Source organism: Camelus dromedarius, chromosome 31, assembly GCF_036321535.1.
Source record: "Camelus dromedarius isolate mCamDro1 chromosome 31, mCamDro1.pat, whole genome shotgun sequence".
Classification (NCBI taxonomy): Eukaryota; Metazoa; Chordata; class Mammalia; order Artiodactyla; family Camelidae; genus Camelus; species Camelus dromedarius.
This window is the reverse complement of record NC_087466.1, coordinates 15,606,415-15,623,468: the sequence shown is the minus strand read 5'-3', so window position 1 is coordinate 15,623,468 and position 17,054 is coordinate 15,606,415. Positions and strand designations below refer to the sequence as shown.

Here is a 17,054-nt window from a genome sequence, read left to right as displayed (position 1 = left end):
CCGCAGCAGCACGGCTCCGCGAGGAAATATGGGAAAGGCGGGCCTGCGCCCACGGGCTCTGCCAGGGCGCATGCGCCCTACGCGAGCGCGGAGAGGGCGCGGCTGGCCTTGGCCGCGGCTGCGCAGAGGCGGTGCCAGGCGCTGCGCCTGCGCAGTGGTGGGGCGGGGCGGGAAGGAGAGAGGCGGCGGCGGCAGCGGCGGCGGCTGCTGAAGAGGAGGAGGAGGAGGAGGAGGGGGAGCGGAGGGAGGTGTTTCTGTCAGTTCCGGCTGTTTGTTCGGGAAGTGGATCCGCCGCTGCCCGAGCAGCCCGGAGGGAGCTGCGGATCGCGAGGCCAGCACCGACCCCGCCCGCCCGCTCGCGCCTCCCCCGCCCGCCATGGCCCGGGACTACGACCACCTCTTCAAGCTGCTCATCATCGGCGACAGCGGTGAGGGCCGCGGCGGCCGGAGGCGGCGTGGGCCCTGCCGGGCGCGGCCCGCAGGGGCCTCGGGGCGGGCAGGCGGGCGGGGAGGTGCCGGCCCGCGCGGGGCGGGCGGGGCTGCGGCCGGCCGGCGGCCGCAGGGGCGCGCGGAGGGGCTCCGGGCTGCTCCGAGGTGAGGATGGGGAGCCCGGCTGCGGAGCTGAGGGGCCGGGTTCGCGGGTGTTCGGGGCTCTGGGCTGGGCGCCCGGTCCACTCGCCGCGCCGGCCCCTGCCTCACGTGTGACCTTGGTCAAGTCGCGCGATCTCTGGAGTTGAACGGACCGGGGTTTGAGTCCCAGGACTACCAGCTTCCTCACTCTGACCTTGGGCAAGTTGTTTCGCCTTTCCGAGCCTCAATTCCTTCATCTGAGAAGTGGGGTCTTGACTCTCTGGGTGGTGTGAGTACTGAATGAGATAAAGCTGGGGAAAAGTGCTTAGCATCCTACCTGGCGGAAAGTGAGCTCTCGGTAGGTGTTAGATATTGATGTGATTATCAGCAGCCTTTGTAAGCTTCAGTTTCTTCCTCTGTGAAATGGGGATGTTTCCAGAAGCTGCCTCATGGGATTCCTGTGAGGTTGAAATGAGGTGAGACAGGTAAAGCAGTTCGTGCAGGGCCTGGCACATTCCTGCTGAATTGTTGTCCCTGTGTGGTTCCATTTGCTCATCTGTAAAATGGACTGGTAATAGGATCTGCCTCAGTGGGCTGATCGAGTGTTCAGTGTGGTAAAGCGCTCACACACATACACATGGTTCAGCACAGTGCCTGGCACACAATGCATGCTCAGTTTGTGCTGGCTGTTATATACTGTACACTAGATGGCTGTTGGAGGTGGGTCAGCCAACATTACAAAAGTGCTTTGACTGTTTATACACTTGTGGAGAGCTCCTAGCTCATTGCACTGCGCCCTCTCCAGTGCCTGTTGCAGTGCCTGGCACCCAGTAGGTGCCTCATATATACATATTTGTTGAATGAATGAATATCAGGCGTGCTCAGAAAAGATAGGCTGGTTTCTGAGAAAGAGGTGGAGGGTTTTAAAGGTGTTTGGAGTGTGGCAGGTAAGCAGGTTTATGGGGTGACCAGGAGGTCAGGGAGGCAGGCCCCAGGAGGTTTATAGGAGCATAGATGAGGTACTACAATTTTATGATGGGGAAGGAGGCTTGGGAACGTGCCAGGTTTATAGACCAGACCTGAGTTGAGTGTGGGCAAGGGGATCATGTGACTGAAGGCAGAGGCCAAGTTGGTGGTAGAGCCATGGGTTGTTAAGGAAAGAAGGGACCAAATCAAAGGGATTGAAAGACTGCTGTGGGAGTGTTGGGTGACAGTGTCATAGCTGGGCCAGGGAAGTGGATCGCTTTTGATCTCACCTTGGAGCTGGATTGGGACCTGGCTGGTGGTTTGGATCAGGTGGAGGAGGTTAAGGTTCTGTGGTTACTGGTGGAAGGGAGAAAAGTTAGGGGCTAACTAGGGAGATAAAGAATAGCTGTGACTGGGGGAGGAGTTGAAAAGGTGGAGGGCAGATTTGTTGTGGTTTGAATGAAGGAAAACCAGAGAAGCTGTGTAGCCTTGCTCTTGGAGATGGCCTCTGGCATTCCATTGGGTGCTGAAGCTTATGCTTTTACAGAATTTGATTTCAGCCCTCACCTTGGTTCTGAGGGGCTGGCACCAGGGTGATTTCTGTCCTTTTGGAGTTAAAGTCAGCCCACCATGGTCAGGGTCCTTATCCCTCTGCAAGACATCTGGGGCCTGTGTGTTGATATCCAAAAATGAAAAGCATAAATTCAGCAAGAAGATGAAGAAGATGTAGCTTGTTGGCTTTTCTCCCCCATGAAACCCCGGGGATGGCTTTGGCCCTCTTTCTCACCATACATTTTGCACGGTGTATTGATTTTTCACTCAGAAGTCAGGTGTGGGAGAAGACTTGGTGGGTCAAGATTTATGTGGTCCAGCTCCTGGTTCAGCCTGAGCATGTAGGACTACATGGTGTAGAGGAGATGGATGCTGTGCAGTTGAATTTCTCCTGACAGTGAGCTGATAGTCAGAGCTGAATGCTTATGAGGCTTGGAGATGGTAGTCATGGAAGTTCAAACTAAGCTTTGGCAACTGAGCAAGGAGACTAGAATCACACCCTCCCCTGAACTTGGCTCCTTATGTGATGCTTCCTTAAGGTTTATCAAATGACTTCACAGTCTCTTATCCTTTTCTCACCCATTGCCTGTGTGGTTTGTCAAATAAGGAAACTAAGGCTCAGAGGAGCTGACTGACTTGCCTCAAGTCCCATAGCTCGTCAGAGGCAAAGCCAGGAGCTAATGCACATCGATGCTGTGTGAGCAGCTGGTTTGGCCTGGCAAACAGCAAGCCCTCAATGAATGTTAGTTTCTTTCTTTCTAAGTCTAGAGCTCTTTTTCCCACTCTGCCACGTTGTACATGCTTCTGGAATACCTTCCCTCAGCTTTTGCAGCTCTTTATGCCTAAGCTTGTCCACTTTCTCTTATGCTCTTTTGACATTGGGTCTGATTAGTATCCGCATTTTGTCTGATCCCCAGGTCCAGCCATCCTCGTTCTTAGAGCCTGGAGCCTGCAGTGACCGTTAGAGATCTAGTTAAGGCCTTTGACTTTACAGATGAGTGAACTGAGGCTCAGAGAGAGGAGTGACTTGTCTGAGGTTATACAGTGAACAAATTGCTGAGCCAGGATTAAAATTGAGAACACTTTACTCAAAGGTCTAAGGGTCTTGAACAATCTAGAACTGAAGCAAAGAGGAGTGAGAGAACTAGAGCCCAAAGGAGGAGCAGGCCTGAAGGTGTGGACTTTTGTGGAAGGTTTTAAGGACCAGAGCACCTGTGTAGGCCAAGAGGCCGAAAGCTGGGGAGACTGGTGATGACTGAGAGTGGTGGCCAGGGTTTTTGCAGAATAGATCTGTCTCCTGGCTACCAAGGGATATCGAGTGCCGGGGCCTGTGCTCCCTGCAGGGTGACGGTGATGGGGCCAGACCAGTTGGCTTTCATGCTCGAGACGGCCCTTGGGAAGCCGTTGACTTCAGCTGTGGTGAAGGCAGACTGGTACCCATCACTTCCTCCCTTAGGCCGGTGCTGCGGAGTGGGTGGTTATGGCATGTGTTCCCAAGGAGGCCTCTTCAGGGATATTTAGGAGACAGCCTTTCTCAGGGTGGGTTTCCCTTCCTTTCAGAGAGAAGAGCAAGGCCGGCAGAGGGGGTGTCAGGCCCGAAGCAGCAGTTGGCGTGGTGACTGTAGTGGTTTTGAGAGCTCTGCAGAGGAGCTTGGGTGAATGAAGGCGACCCGGAGGGGCCGAGCTAGGGGCATGCTGCTTGCCTGCTTCATGCAGAGAGAGTACCATCCTTCCTCAGACACACGGGAGTCAGATATATTTTAAGTTGAAAAAAAGGATTCTGCTGCCCCCCAAAAGTTTGAACACTGCTGCTGGAGCTCCTGTTGCTGCTGCATTCGCAGCATTAGGTGGCATGGCTGCCTGCGATCGGCATTGGTTTAGTCATAAATTCACTAAACAGTGTTTTGTTGGCGCCTACTGAGTGCTGGGCCCAGCTTCCAGCACCGTGAATGTGCAGGGCGAGCAGAGCAAGACTCCTTCCTGGAGGAACTCACAGCCCAGTGGCCCAGACACAAGGTTTTCGCTGAGTAAGCGGACCCAGGAGGCTCCAGGAGGAAGCAAGGAACCGACAGGGCCGATGGGATGTTGGCGTTGGGCAGAGTGCCGTGAGGGACCAGCCCAGGACTGGGGCTCTCCTTGGGCTCGGCAGGAAGCCTCACAGGGGCAGCAAGGAGGAAGTGGCTCCGAGTGCGGCAGCAGGCAGGGGCTGGGTGGTGGGGCCCTGGCTGCCGCACCTGTCTGCTCAGAGCTGCACCCGGCCTGCCTTCGGGACAGTCCAACCCAGGTTCACTCCATGAAACAAGTTCCTTCTGGGCATCGTGGGGCGACTTGCCCACTTGGAGACGTCCCCAGAGGTCATCAGAGAGCACTTCAGGGTCAGCTGGGGATGGGGTAGAGGCAGCGCCCTCTGAGGATCTGGTGAACGTAGGCTCCTCCCCACAGACCCGCACATGGACTTAAAATGGGCTCTTAGCTGGTGGTGGTGGGATGATGTCTGATACCCTGGGTTAAGATCTCATGGTGAGCTAACAATCTGACGGGAGTGAGATGCAGGTGCCCTTCGGGTCTTTGTGTTCCATGTCCTAAAGCGGACGCAAGAAGGCCACCCAAGCAGCACGTGTTGGCAGGAGCTTTTGAGCTCCAGGGTGGACAGCCCTGGATTCAGATCTGCTCCTGCTCCTGCTGAGGTCTCTAGGCCAGCTTCTTGAAGCCTCAGGTGCCTCATCTTAAGAGGTGCAGTTGGAACTGCAGGAGCATCAAAGTGCCAGCCACACTCAGTGCTCAGTGTGTGGTGCTTTCCTTCTGTGCTTGGTTGACCCAGCTGGCCTTGGGGTTAGCGGGGCGGGGACGGGAGGACACAGGGCACAGGACAGGTGCACCTGAAGGCTAAAGCTGCTGTGTGTTGAAGTACAGGGAAACCAAGCTTACGAGGGTCTGCCTGTTCTTGGAATGAGGAGGCTTTGATTAGTGAAATGGTCTGAGCACCGTGAGCTGAGGGGTCTCGGGCAGATGCCCCCTCCTCATCCAGCCGGGAATGGCATCAGCCTGGGTAGGTGACCGACAGTCGGTTTGAGTTGTCTGGGCCTCACATTCCTTGCCTACAGAATAGCCCCGAGGGTCCCCAGGGGTCTGTGTGGCCGTGCAGGCCCTTGTCTCTCACTGCACACAAGCTGACACTGCACACATACTGTGTGTTTTCTGGGGACCTCATTCTACACACACTCTGGGACCAGTGTCACTTGATGGGTCTCCCTGCTCTATTTCTGTCGTCGGAGCTGTTGCTCGGGCAGGGGCCAGGCTGGTCCTCCTCATGGGTGGGCAAGTGTCCCTTTCTCGTCTCTCCCTGGGGAGTCTGGGGCAGCTTGTCTTACACGAGGTGGAGGGAGGAGATGGAGGGAGAGGTCAGAGGTGAGGGGGAGACACGTGAGCTGTTGGGGAGAGAACAAGCAGCGTTGGGGACGAGATGGTGCTGCCGCGCTTCTGCAGAGTTAGGAAGAGGGATCGGGGTTGGAGCGGGAACCAGGCCCCTCTCACCTCCTGCCTTCTCCCCTGCAGGTGTGGGCAAGAGCAGCTTGCTGTTACGTTTTGCAGACAACACTTTCTCAGGTGAGTTTGCCCCTGGGGTGCTGCTGGGTGGTGTTTCGGTTTTGAAATCCCTTCCCCTGGCGCCAGAGGACCCTGGCCTCTGCCTAACTCAGGAAACGTCCTCATTCTGATTTTGTTTACAAGACAGGGATGGGGGAGGACGGGGTGTTGGTTAGAAGTCTCTTGTGGTGGGTCTTCATCTATCTCGTGCAAAAAAACCCTTTTACAGGCCCATCCTCTTTCTATTCAGGGTGTTTTTTTTTGTGCCCCAACATTTAAAAAAGAAAGAAAAATTACAAGTGAGAATATGCCTATGTGAAGTGTCAAACAGGAGGACACAACAGAGTGAAAAAGGAAAGCCGTCTCTTCCCCGGATGGCCGCTTGCCTTCCCCTCAGCATATCGGGACCATCCTTCCACGTCTCCATGCGGAGCTGTGGTCCTTCTGAGCGGCTGGGCAGGGACGCAGGGGCGCATGCGGTCCATTAGCAGTGCCCCTGGTGTGCGCGTGCCTCCTGGCTGCCTCTGTTTTAAGTGATGCTGCATTTCTTGGGACGCGTTTCTTGAATGTATGTTTATTCTTCTGCAGAAGTGGAGTTACTAGGTCGGGGCTGTGTGCATTTAAGGTTTTCACAGGTACTGCCAACTCGCCCTGCACAGAAGCTGTGCCGAGCTGACGGACAGTCCCACTGGAGTCACGAGTGCCCCTTGTCAGTGCTGATCAGTGCTGGGTCTTAGTGGTCTTCATTTCTGCTTAGCTGAAGGGCACAAAGTGCTGTCTCATTCAAAGTTGTGTTTCCCTGGTCACTGGTGAAGCGGGACATGTTTTTGTTGGTCAAGTACATCAGGTGCAGGGCAGAGGCTTCCGGCTGGCTTGGCCTCCCTGACCCAGGGCTGAAGCGGGGCCATCTGTGAGGATTCCCTGTGCTGCGGCCGAGCCTCACTGGGAAGTGGGAAGTGATTACATGGCGGATGCCTCTTTCGGGGGAGAGGTGGGTTTCTCCCGACAGTAGCCCTGCACCACCCCGGTGGTGTGATGTTGGAAAGAGTTGTCTTCTCTGCATAACCGAGGGTCCACTCGTCTGTAAGATGGGACTGATCATCACCCTTCCCACATAGGGGAATTACCTGAGATCTCGTAGGTTGTGGTGCCTGGGACTGAGTAATCTCCCAGTAAACACCGGCGGTGTGTTGTTGCTGTTGTCTCCTGTTCAAAGATGGTAGCTAGTAGGCACTTCTCGTCATCGAACGGCATCCCCCTTCCTCCTGGTGTCCCTCTGACTCCCCTCCTGTCAGCTCGCAACCCTCACAGGGTTCTCTCTTGCAGCCTCGCTCCTCCTTCCCATTTCTGCTACCAGTATCTCAGTTCCGACTGTTGTTGGTTCTAGCCTGAAGCGTTACAGCGGCTCCCACCCCATCCCATACCAGACTGCTGAATCCATCTTGCTAATACGTGTCTCTGGTAGGGTCTCCTCTTGTTTAGAAACCTCAGCGGTCCTCACTTACACGTGAGCAGAATTTATAGCACGGTTTCTCCACTTCAGCACCATTGACACCCTGGACCCTGTAATTCTTTGTTGTGGGGGCTGTTCTGTGCATTGAAGGCTGCTGAACAGTATCCCTGGGCTCCACCCACTAAATGCCAGCAGCCTTCTCCCGCCCAGTTGTGACAACCAAAAATGTCCCCAGACATTGCCAAGCATCCTCTGTGGGCACACAGCCATCCCCTGGTGAAAGCACTGGTGTTCATCACCTACCATCACCTACCTTTCTGACATCCTTTCCCCTGCTGCTTGTTCATTCTTTCATTTTTTTCACCAGCTCTCCCTCACTTACTCGCTCATTGAGCCGTCAGCTGTGTATCGGGTGCCTGCAGCTCTAGGTGCTGGGCTGCACTCGTTGGCATCATCCAGTCCCTGCAGAGAGGGCCACGTGCCGTCTTGATCTCTGAATGGATTCTCTCCCTGCTTCTGCCTCAGCTCTTTTCCTCTGGGTGGGATGTCCTGCCCCCACTGATCTCAACCTTTGAAATCATACCTGTTCTTTCACGCCAGGCCCAAATGTGACTTTCGCCCCAGAGCCTTCCCTGACCTCCACCCCGCTTTGGACTTTGACCTTTCCTATCCACTTTCCACACTTCGCACAGTCAGTTGTGTGTGTGTGTGTGTGTGTGTGTGTGTGTGTGTGTGTGTGTGTGTGTCTTGTGTGCATGCTGGGTCACACTGTGAGCTCCCAGTGGAGTGAGAGCATGTGCTCTTCTTCGCATTCGGGCCTTTGTAAGCCTGAGCAGGGCTGTTCTGTTGCCAGAAATTCTCTTCAGCTCCATCTTTCACACAGATGCCCCAAGAGAGCTATTTACAATGCAGCTCATGCTCGGATTAAAACCCTTCAGTGCCTCCCTGCCACACACAAGAGGACGTCCAGGCTCTTGAAAATGGCACAGAGGCCCCGAGAGCTGGCCTCCCCACCTGCTCCCCTCTGTGTGCTTGACCTCACATGACCGCACCCCTCTACTGCTATTTTTGCCACTGTCTTCTCTGCCTGGAGTAGTGTTTTTCAAATTGCAGGTCATGACTTGTTTGTGTTTTAGGAAGTTAATTTTGTGGGTCATTTAAAATGTTTGGAATAGAATAGGAAAGAGAAACCAGAGTACATCCTCGTCTCCTGCCACCCCCAGGCCCCAGCGAACATGTCCGTGTCCCAGCCACTCTAATTAAAGGAGCATTGCCCTCCCCCTCCCCTGTCATGTCCCCTGTTTTATTTCCTTTGTGGCAGGCATAACTCTTGAAATTGTCTTGTTTATCACTTTTTTTCATTATATCCTGTCTGTTGCCCTCACCTTGACTGTGGGTTCCTCCAAGAGGGGACCTTGTCTTTTTTGTTCAGGGCTGTGTCCCCTGAGCACATAGAGCTCCCACCCCCACTCTTCCCAACATCACACCACCAGGGTAGTGCAGGGCTGCTGTCGGGAGAAACCCACTTCTGCCCCGAGTGAGTGGGGCGGGATGGTGGGGACCGGTTAGGACGCAGTCTAACCAAGGCGGCCTGTGGGACTGGCTAACGTGCATGTGTGTGCAGGCAGTTACATCACCACGATCGGAGTGGATTTCAAGATTCGGACTGTGGAGATCAACGGGGAGAAAGTGAAGCTGCAGATCTGGGACACGGCCGGGCAGGAGCGCTTCCGCACCATCACCTCCACGTGAGTCAGGCCGCCCCACTCCCGCTCGGACCCCTCGCCACCAACATTCAGACACAGTTGAGCGACTAGTGCCGGGTTGTGGTAGAAATGTACCTGGGGCAGCTTCGCAGGCGTCAGGAGGTGAGCTCCTTGCAGCTGCAGTGGGTGGCTTCAAGCAGAGCCCTTCCTCTTCCTGAAGATGCGAGAGGAGGAGGGGTGGGGCCTGCCGAGGTGGGAGGTGGCCGATCACCTGGCTCTGGGGGCTGGCTGGATGGTGCACGTCAGTCCGCTGACCCCCTGGCCTTCGGTTCCTTTGCCTGTAAAATGGGGGTGCTGTTGGCTTTGCCAGATGGTCAAACACTTAGTGACAGTTACTCTTGTTAGGTGTCGGCTGTGACAGCTGGGGTCAGCCCTGCAGGCTTCTGTCACCACCCTGACTTCTTGGAGGGGGCTTCTCTCTGTTGGGAGGCCAGGAAGGAGCACTGGTACGTAGGAGGCCGTCGGGCGACCCCTCCTCTGCCTCCCCAAAGCTCTTTGCTGGGAACTTGGCTCACCCTGCGGGTTGCCCTCCTTTGCTGCTGTGGCACCTTGTGGTTCTTAGCTGCAACTAAGGAGGAAAACCGGGTTGGAGCTCCAGACAGCAGGGGTCTTGTGGACAGGCAGTTGGTTCTTGGGCTCTTAGTAGAACAGGTTCCAGGAAAGAGCAGGGCTTTGAAGACAGACAGTTCAGAATTTACATTTCTGCTGTACTGTGTGACCTTGGGCAAGTTGCCTAAGCTCTCTGTGCTTCAGTTTCCCAGAGGGCTTGTCTTGGGGATTTGCTTTGATGCCGAGTCCTGTGTGCGTGGGCTTCACACAGATGATCCCATTGCGCTCCCTGCTGTAGATGCTCTCATCATCCCTGTTTTACGGATGAGGGAGCTTTCCGGAGGGGTCCTGTTCCTTGTGAGGGGCAGTGAGCGCCTGGGCTCCGCTCCGGAGTGTGTGCAGAGCAGGAGCCGGTGCCTGGCCTGGAGCAGTTGTTTCTTCCGTCGGCCACTCCTTTGCCTCCCCCAGCAGAGCCTGGATGAAGGGGGTACTTGGGAAGGTGTGAGGAAGTTCCCCGCCAGACACCCCTCTCCTCCCTGCAGTGCGGAAACGGGGCAGACCCAGACAGCCTGCTCATCCGGGGGCCCCTCAGGATCTCCTGAGGGGGTGGGAAGTGTCACGTGAAGAGCCCCATGGTGGTGGCTAGGAGTGTGGGAGAGCTCCCAGGGGGATAAGGGATAGGCCAATGGGTGGGACAGCCCTGTAGTGAGCACATGTCCTTGAGGCCCTGGGGGTCCCCATTCTGGGGGGCTGCCCTGGACAGCTCTCTGCAGCTATTTCCTGATGAGCTGCCTAAGCCCCATTGTGTCTTGGCTGCTGCCGGTGAGGCCTCAGCTAAGGAGGACAGCTGGGGTCAGAGGCTCCCTGGAGTGGATGGACTTCATGAGCTTCCGGCGGCCAAACATCTAGGCCCGAACAAGACCAAGACGTCTTGTCGGGGTCGGGAGGTCTGAGCACTGACCCCAGATGTCCTTCCTCTGGGCTGGGACCTTCGCTAAGGACATTAAAACGTGTGTCATTTCATTTAGTCCTGATAAAGGGTCCTGTGATTATCTCCATTTAACAGATGAGAAAACTGAGGCCCAGAGAAGGTGAAGTGACTTTGCTTGGTTGGTCAGTTAGGAGTTGAATTGAGGTCCGTCTCTTGCCTTTAACCGGCCCACAGCCCTGCTCACTGCCAGCCCCCAGGCCTGGGCTGAGGCAGATGGCAGATGCTCTGGTGCCTCCTGCGGGTGAAAAGCAGTCAGGGAATGAGGGCAGCGGAGAGCACTGGGCCTGTGGCCACAAGAAATGCTTCGTGCAGGGCAGTGGGGCTTGGGGAGCCTGGGCCCTCCGGCGGAGAAGCGTGGCCCTGCCTGCCCCAGAAGAGGGGAGACTGCCTTCATCACCCCCAGCTGTTTGTTTCAGGGTTGCTGTCCTGCCGGCCTGGGGGCTGAGGGAAGGAGTCTGGGTGCAACAGTGTGGCCTTTTCTGATTCAGGGCATTAAGAGAGAAGCTGAAACTGTAGCCCGAGGAGGACGCCATGTTGTCGCCCTCACTGTTTCTTGTCTCATGGTGATGGGTTTGCAGACCCTCACGGTGCAGCTGGTGGGGCGGGGAGAGCGACAAGGACAGGAAGCCCTGGGGTCTGCCCGGTCCAGGACTTCCGGCCGTCACCCCAGCAGCCTTGTGTCCTCACTGGTGCCATGGTGACCCTCCTGTGTGCTCAGTGAGGTCAGGGGTATGACAGTCTGGCAGAACCCAGCTGTGGGCTGCGGACATGGTGACTGAGGGCGGAGGTGTTAGGAAGCCCGGCGCACGGTGCCCTCCTTGCCGAGCCCCAGACTAGCTCTGTCTCTCGGGTAAAGCCCTCTGGCCGGGGCCCCAGAGAAGCCAGAGCTCCCCAGGGAGCAGTGGGGCTTGTGCTGGGGCCGCAGCCGTAGGCATTTTCTGTAGTCTTTGGCAAAGAGGGTTGGGAAACACAGTCAGCTGCTCAGGTCCTCTGCTGGCTGGGGACGATCGTCTGTCCCCCGGGTCACGGCATGGTTCCCCCCGCTTCCCAGCATGCTCGCCTGCACCTGCTCAGGTGGACATCCACCAAGTGGAACCCGGTGATGACCTGGTGCTCTGGGGGTGGGGGCAGGGGCAAGGGCGGGGCCTGGACGGCCTGATGGCTTGGGCTCCCTGAGGTGGATGCTGCGTCCCCAGGAATGCAGAGCTGCAGGCAGGATGAAGCCCCTGGGGACGTCAGCAGGTGTGTGGGATGGAGAGCTGGGATCTGGGCACAGGGTAGGCGCTTGCTTGCCGCCTTGGTGGCCAGCTCAGGGAAGCTACCGTCCCTGCTGCCTCATGAGCTGTTCCTTGGTTTTTCCCACCTGTGTCAGGGGCCCAGAGTGTCACTGAAGAAATATTGATAATAAGGAGCTGGCCTTTGTGAACACATGTTATCTCCTCAGTCCTCATAACCACCCTGAGAGTTAAGGACTGCTACGCCCATTTCACAGTTGAGGAAACTGAGGCGTGAAGGTGGATGCAGTACCCTTCCTAGGGCTCCACAGCCTTTCGGAGATGGAGCCCTTTTGACCTCTGCCCTGTGATTGGGCCTAGAGTCACAGGAGCGCCGATGGGCAGGCAGAGCAGAGCCGAGCTGCACCCGCCAGCCCGGCCGGCTCCAGGCCCGCGCAACTGCTGGTGCCTCAGAACCACCAGCGGGAGGGGCTGCTCTCCCACGGGCTCGGGCCGGGCTTCTGGCCTGGTAAGCCCCGGGCAGGCAGGGGCGCTTGGGGCGGGGCCCGGAGGAAGCAGCCTGTGCACCTGTGAGCGCGGCCTCTTGCGGGCAGGGGTTCTTGCCCTCTGTTCTTAGAGGCCCCTGGTGAGTGATAATCTCTGCAGTGCTGGGTGGCGGCGCAGTGTCAGGGCAGGGGTGTCACCTGGCCACTGGGTTGGTGAAGGCTGTCAAGGCCAATGCGAAGCCCTGTCCTCCTCTTCCTCCTGGGTTTGATGCCCTCCATCTGTCCTCCAGAACCATGTGAGTAAAGGGCAATGCAGTGTCTGGAGAGGAATGTTCACACCGCCCTGCCTTGCAGACCTTCCAGCCGACCTCAGACCACAGGGTCTGCGAGTTTGGAGGCGCCCAGTTGCCCAGGCGGTTTCCGTGCCCTCCCAGCCCCTGGCCTGGATGGGCCTGGAGTGGGAGTGGCAGGAGGGGAGGGTCCCGCCTGCACCCGGAGGGGTGAACGCAGACCTTGACAGGCTTCACAAGTGGTGCATCTTCTTCTAATGACTTTTTACTAAGACAGATTTGAGGACAGTGATAATGGGTCAAATGCACAAATTGCTTGAATTTTAAAAACAAAACCAGAACTTCAAAGATGCTTCAAGCCAGTGGCAGACTGAACGACCCGGTTGGCCACCACAGGGCCGAGCACCCCCTACTTACCATGCTGGGGGGGTGAGCGTGAGCAGCAGTGCTGCCAGGCGTCCCTCCCGCTGGTTGGGGCAGGGTCCCAGCACGTCCAGCCAAGGCCAGAGGGAGAGTAGACCCCAGGCGTCTCGGGGGAACGTTCGCTCCCTGGCCGTTTCCCCAGGCGTGTGGATGCGGGTAGGCGGGTTCTGCAAAGGGGCTACTCTTGTTTAGACAGAAGCTCTGACACAGACCCTGGCCCTGCAGGTATTACCGGGGGACCCACGGGGTAATCGTGGTTTATGACGTCACCAGTGCCGAGTCATTTGTCAACGTCAAGCGGTGGCTTCACGAAATTAACCAGAATTGTGATGACGTATGCCGGATACTAGGTGAGGCCGGACCCAGCAGGGTAGGGACAGTGGGATGGGGGGTGGTGGGCGTCGTGCGGGGCTGGGCTGACTCTGCTTTGCCTTGAAGTGGGGAATAAGAATGACGACCCTGAGCGGAAGGTGGTGGAGACAGAAGACGCCTACAAGTTCGCCGGGCAGATGGGGATCCAGTTGTTTGAGACCAGCGCCAAGGAGAATGTCAACGTGGAGGAGGTGAGGCCTGTGCCGGAGCCGGGGGCGCGAGCAGGGCCCAGCTCTGCTCCACCACGGCCTCCTCGCCCCATGCTGGCCTGCCCAGGGTATCCAGGGGCAGACAGGAAACGTCATGGTACTGCCATGTGCAGAGTGCCTACTGTGTGCGCGGGCATGGTGTGGCCCTCCACAGGCGTCTCCTCCTATCTCAGCAGTTCTGAGGTCACTTAGTCCCACACGTCACATGAGAAATGGAGGTTCCAGCTCGTGAGAGGCTGAGTAGCACTCAGACCTGCCCCACACCACAGCCGTGCATGGTGTCCACTCAGTCCTCTGCCTCCCCGGCACCACCACTGTCACCCCTTTGTGCTCTCTGGCTTTCCCTGGGGCATTGGGCTCCTGCAGAGACCAGCGTGCTTTCCTGTGGCCTCCAGAGCTCAGGTGGGCATCCGGGTGAGCCCTCGAGGCTCCTGGGGATGTAATCCCCTGACTGGCTGGGCCTCTGGCCGGGGCATCCCTGTTTCACTGCTGCGGGGCTGCTGGAGAACGCTCGAGAGTCTGTGGGAGAAAAGCCGGACCTTTTGGCAGCAGCCCAGGCTGGCTGTGCTAGCGGCTTTGGGAGAGTCCTGCCCCTCTGGTGTGGAGGCCAGAGGCCCAGGAAAGCCGAATGCCCCTGCATCCTGGACACAGGCCTCCTGGCAGTGGGGAGTCCCAGCACCTCCGAGTCAGGCTAAAGTCACAGGGTGGGCCTTTCCGCTTGTGGGCCTGTGGCAGGGCCCTGTGGCCTCTCTGGGCTCCACGGCTCCACTGTCCCCTGTGTAGACTGGGGTGGGGTGAGAGCCCTGCCTCCTGGGTTGTGAGGAAAGAGTGAAGCCAGTTATGTTACCTGTTTGATACCTTTCCCGGGAGTGGAGGAGAGGACCGTGGGGTGGCATCCCCAGGGTGTGTTGGGGTGGTCCAGGGAAGGTTTGGGCAGGACGTGCAGCGAGGTGGCGTGGAACCACCAGGCTCTGGGTGCTTCTGGTTCCTCACCAGAGCAGGGGCACCTTTATCTATGCTGTCCCAAGATTCCAGCTGAAGGAAAGGAGTTCTTTCTCCTTTAAGACTGGCAAACCCCCGAAAGATTGACATCCCCAAGACAGAGCTCAGAGGTCTTTGATGTATGTCTCTTTTGACCTTTATAATTCACTACCTCCTTCTAGAAAGGGTTTGAGGACATACATACAAACCACTCACGAGTACAACTAGAATGCTGGGCTGGGGAGGCGGCGGGGGGTGCCTAGCTGGCCGGCCGAGCTGGGGCCGCCGTGACTGGGCCTCTGCACTGGGCTGAGGCCCACCCTGCCTCTTCCTTCCTCACAGATGTTCAACTGCATCACAGAGCTGGTCCTCCGAGCAAAGAAGGACAACTTAGCGAAACAGCAGCAGCAGCAACAGAACGATGTGGTGAAGCTCACGAAGAACAGTAAACGAAAGAAACGCTGCTGCTAATGCCCCAGCCCACTGCAGAGACTGCCCTGCGGCCGCTCCCCCGGCCCGGGCCGCCGGGCTCCTCTCCTCGGGGGACAGTCTCAGTTTCGTGCCGTTATTTAAAGAATTCTCTCCACGTTTTTGTACCGGGAGGCTCCATCGACACTTCCTCCCCTCCCTCCTCGAGTGCCAAGAAGGTGTCGGACGACCTGCCCTGCCCTTCTGGTGCCCCTGCCCCCGGCCAAGGCGCCTGGGCCCGGCGAGGACGCTGCCAGCCAAGCGGACTGATTAACCGGAGTTTGTACATAATGTATATGCTTTAACCAGCGCATCACCCTCGTCCTGCTCTGGCTTCTGCCTCCTTAATGCCAGCCTGCTGCGACACCCTCCGCCCCCCGCCCCATCTTACCGCCAGCAGCTTCCTGAGGAGACAGGATCGCGTTCTAGACACACGTTTTTTTGCCAACCTGGGCTGGTGGAGGGGCTCCGCGTGACTCGTTCTCTCCTGCAGGTTGTCGGCAGCTGTGCCTGGCATGGAGGGGCTCACCCCTGTCCGGGGCCTGTGCCGTCTGTTCCCAGCTCCTCTCCCTCCCCACCCCGTCCCCGTCACCACTCTGGCAGCTGGGGAAACCTGGCCTTGAGGTGGTCCTGGGGGTCCCCATCAAAGGCCCAGCCCTTCGGGTCCACAGAAGGAGTCACTCCTGCCCTTTGGCCAACAGATTTCTTGTCCTGACTTCTAGACGACTATGAGCTACACACCCAGGAGAGCTGTGGCGTCCAATTTATATACCAACCTGTTTCGGTTGCGACAGAAAGGTAGGGCTGTTTGTGCAGGGACGGGCTTGCAGGGGGACTCAGGAGCATTATTTTAACAGATAAAAAAAAAAATGAAGCCAAATCAAATGAATTAAGTTCCTTACAATTTTTTTCTCTTCCTGAGGTTTGGTTGGCCCAGCAGTAAAAGCTGTGGCCTCCCCACTTTGGGTCCAATGTTTTTTAAAAAAAAAAGCGAATGGCTGCCTGTCGTGGAGCTGGGCTCCTGGCCGAGCAGCTCTGGGTGGGAGAGGAGGGGCTTCCCGCTGAGTCCTGGGTCTCCGATGCAGCACCTGTGAGTGTGGGGAGTGGGTGCTGGGGTGGCTGGGCCGTGAGGATGAAGCCTCTGAGCTGGACGCAGGCAGCCTTGGATCGCTGACAGGACTGTTTCCGTACAAGGGTAGCATGCGGATTTCTTCACGGGTGGGAAGGAAGGCTGCTGGGTGGGGCTGGGAGCCTCCACCCACCCTGGTGCCCTAGAGGAACCAGGATCCCCTGCATCTGATTACTGTCACCCCCACCCCCTCAGGACACTTCATTCACCTTCCCCTAAAAGGATCACGTAACCTGGGAATAACTTATTTCAACACCACGAGGTGTTTTATTAGATTTCCTCTCCTACACGATTTTCCAGGTCAAGCCCTGATTGGACAATCACATCACAGATCTCTGCAGATTTTCCATGTTAGTGTTGATGGATTTTTAATCAGTTAAAAACTGGGGGTTTCTTCTGACCTGTCTCTCCACTTCCCCAAACTGCCAAAAAAGCCCATGGTTCTGTGTGACAGGCCTTCACTTTGGAGCTGCGGGATGAGGTGAGGGAGCTCTAGGCCTGGGAAGACGGTGCTTTGGGGGGCCGGGAGCCCCATGTGGTATTGGTCCTCAGGACCACCCTGGCGGGTCCCGTGGGGGATGTGCAGAGTTCAGGCTTCTGGGTGGGCTGCGTACTCAGCTCTGAGCACTCAGGTGACACTGGCGTGGCAGTGCTTGCAGATGACAGCAATAAGAGGAGGGGGTTCTGGAACCTTCCAGCCCAAGCTAGAAGTCACTGGCTTCTGGCAACTGGGAATCCAGACCGAGGTGGTGGGCTGATTTGGTGATGACTGTGCCTGTCCTGCTGAGTGTCACATGCATGAAGGGGGGTGGGGGTGGGGGATTCAGGGCTGGACTGGTGTCCTGGTGGACCTGATGTGAAATTCCTGTCGAACAACAAAACTTTTAAATGGTTTGCTAGGATTATTTCTGTATTGAAAGTTTCTAATTATGCTTTTTAAAAAAAATACTAAAAATAAAGGTTCAAGCTGCCAAATTTTCTTCCAGGGTCTGTTTCCTCTCCTCCAGCTGTGCTCTGGGTGGGCCTGGCC

At 57.0% G+C, this 17,054-nt stretch overlaps 1 protein-coding gene and 1 pseudogene across 2 annotated transcripts; both read left to right on the top strand.

The window, feature by feature from the left end:
- Positions 1 to 216: 216 nt before the first annotated feature.
- On the top strand, positions 217 to 16,999 carry RAB35 (RAB35, member RAS oncogene family). 2 transcript variants are annotated; one of them, XM_031442801.2, is made up of 6 exons: positions 228 to 428; positions 5,644 to 5,694; positions 8,751 to 8,874; positions 13,091 to 13,215; positions 13,304 to 13,428; positions 14,770 to 16,999. In XM_031442801.2, exons 1-6 carry the CDS (start codon positions 377 to 379, stop codon positions 14,896 to 14,898), a joined length of 606 nt encoding a protein of 201 aa, XP_031298661.1. In that variant the 5' UTR covers positions 228 to 376; the 3' UTR covers positions 14,899 to 16,999. The 2 variants fall into 2 exon arrangements, with proteins under 2 accessions (XP_064337259.1, XP_031298661.1); XM_064481189.1 differs by lacking the exon at positions 13,304 to 13,428 and having other exon boundaries at positions 217 to 428.
- LOC116150003 (uncharacterized) lies at positions 14,908 to 16,999 on the top strand (annotated as a pseudogene).
- Positions 17,000 to 17,054: the final 55 nt, after the last annotated feature.

What these genes read in the sequence shown, in the direction of transcription:
- RAB35 (XM_031442801.2), top strand. Translation starts at nt 377, where the DNA reads ATGGCCCGGGACTACGACCACCTCTTCAAGCTGCTCATCATCGGCGAC. An exon ending in GCTCATCATCGGCGACAGCG is followed by an intron (nt 429 to 5,643) that starts GTGAGGGCCGCG and finishes TCTCCCCTGCAG; the next exon opens with GTGTGGGCAAGAGCAGCTTG. An exon ending in TTCCGCACCATCACCTCCAC is followed by an intron (nt 8,875 to 13,090) that starts GTGAGTCAGGCC and finishes CTGGCCCTGCAG; the next exon opens with GTATTACCGGGGGACCCACG.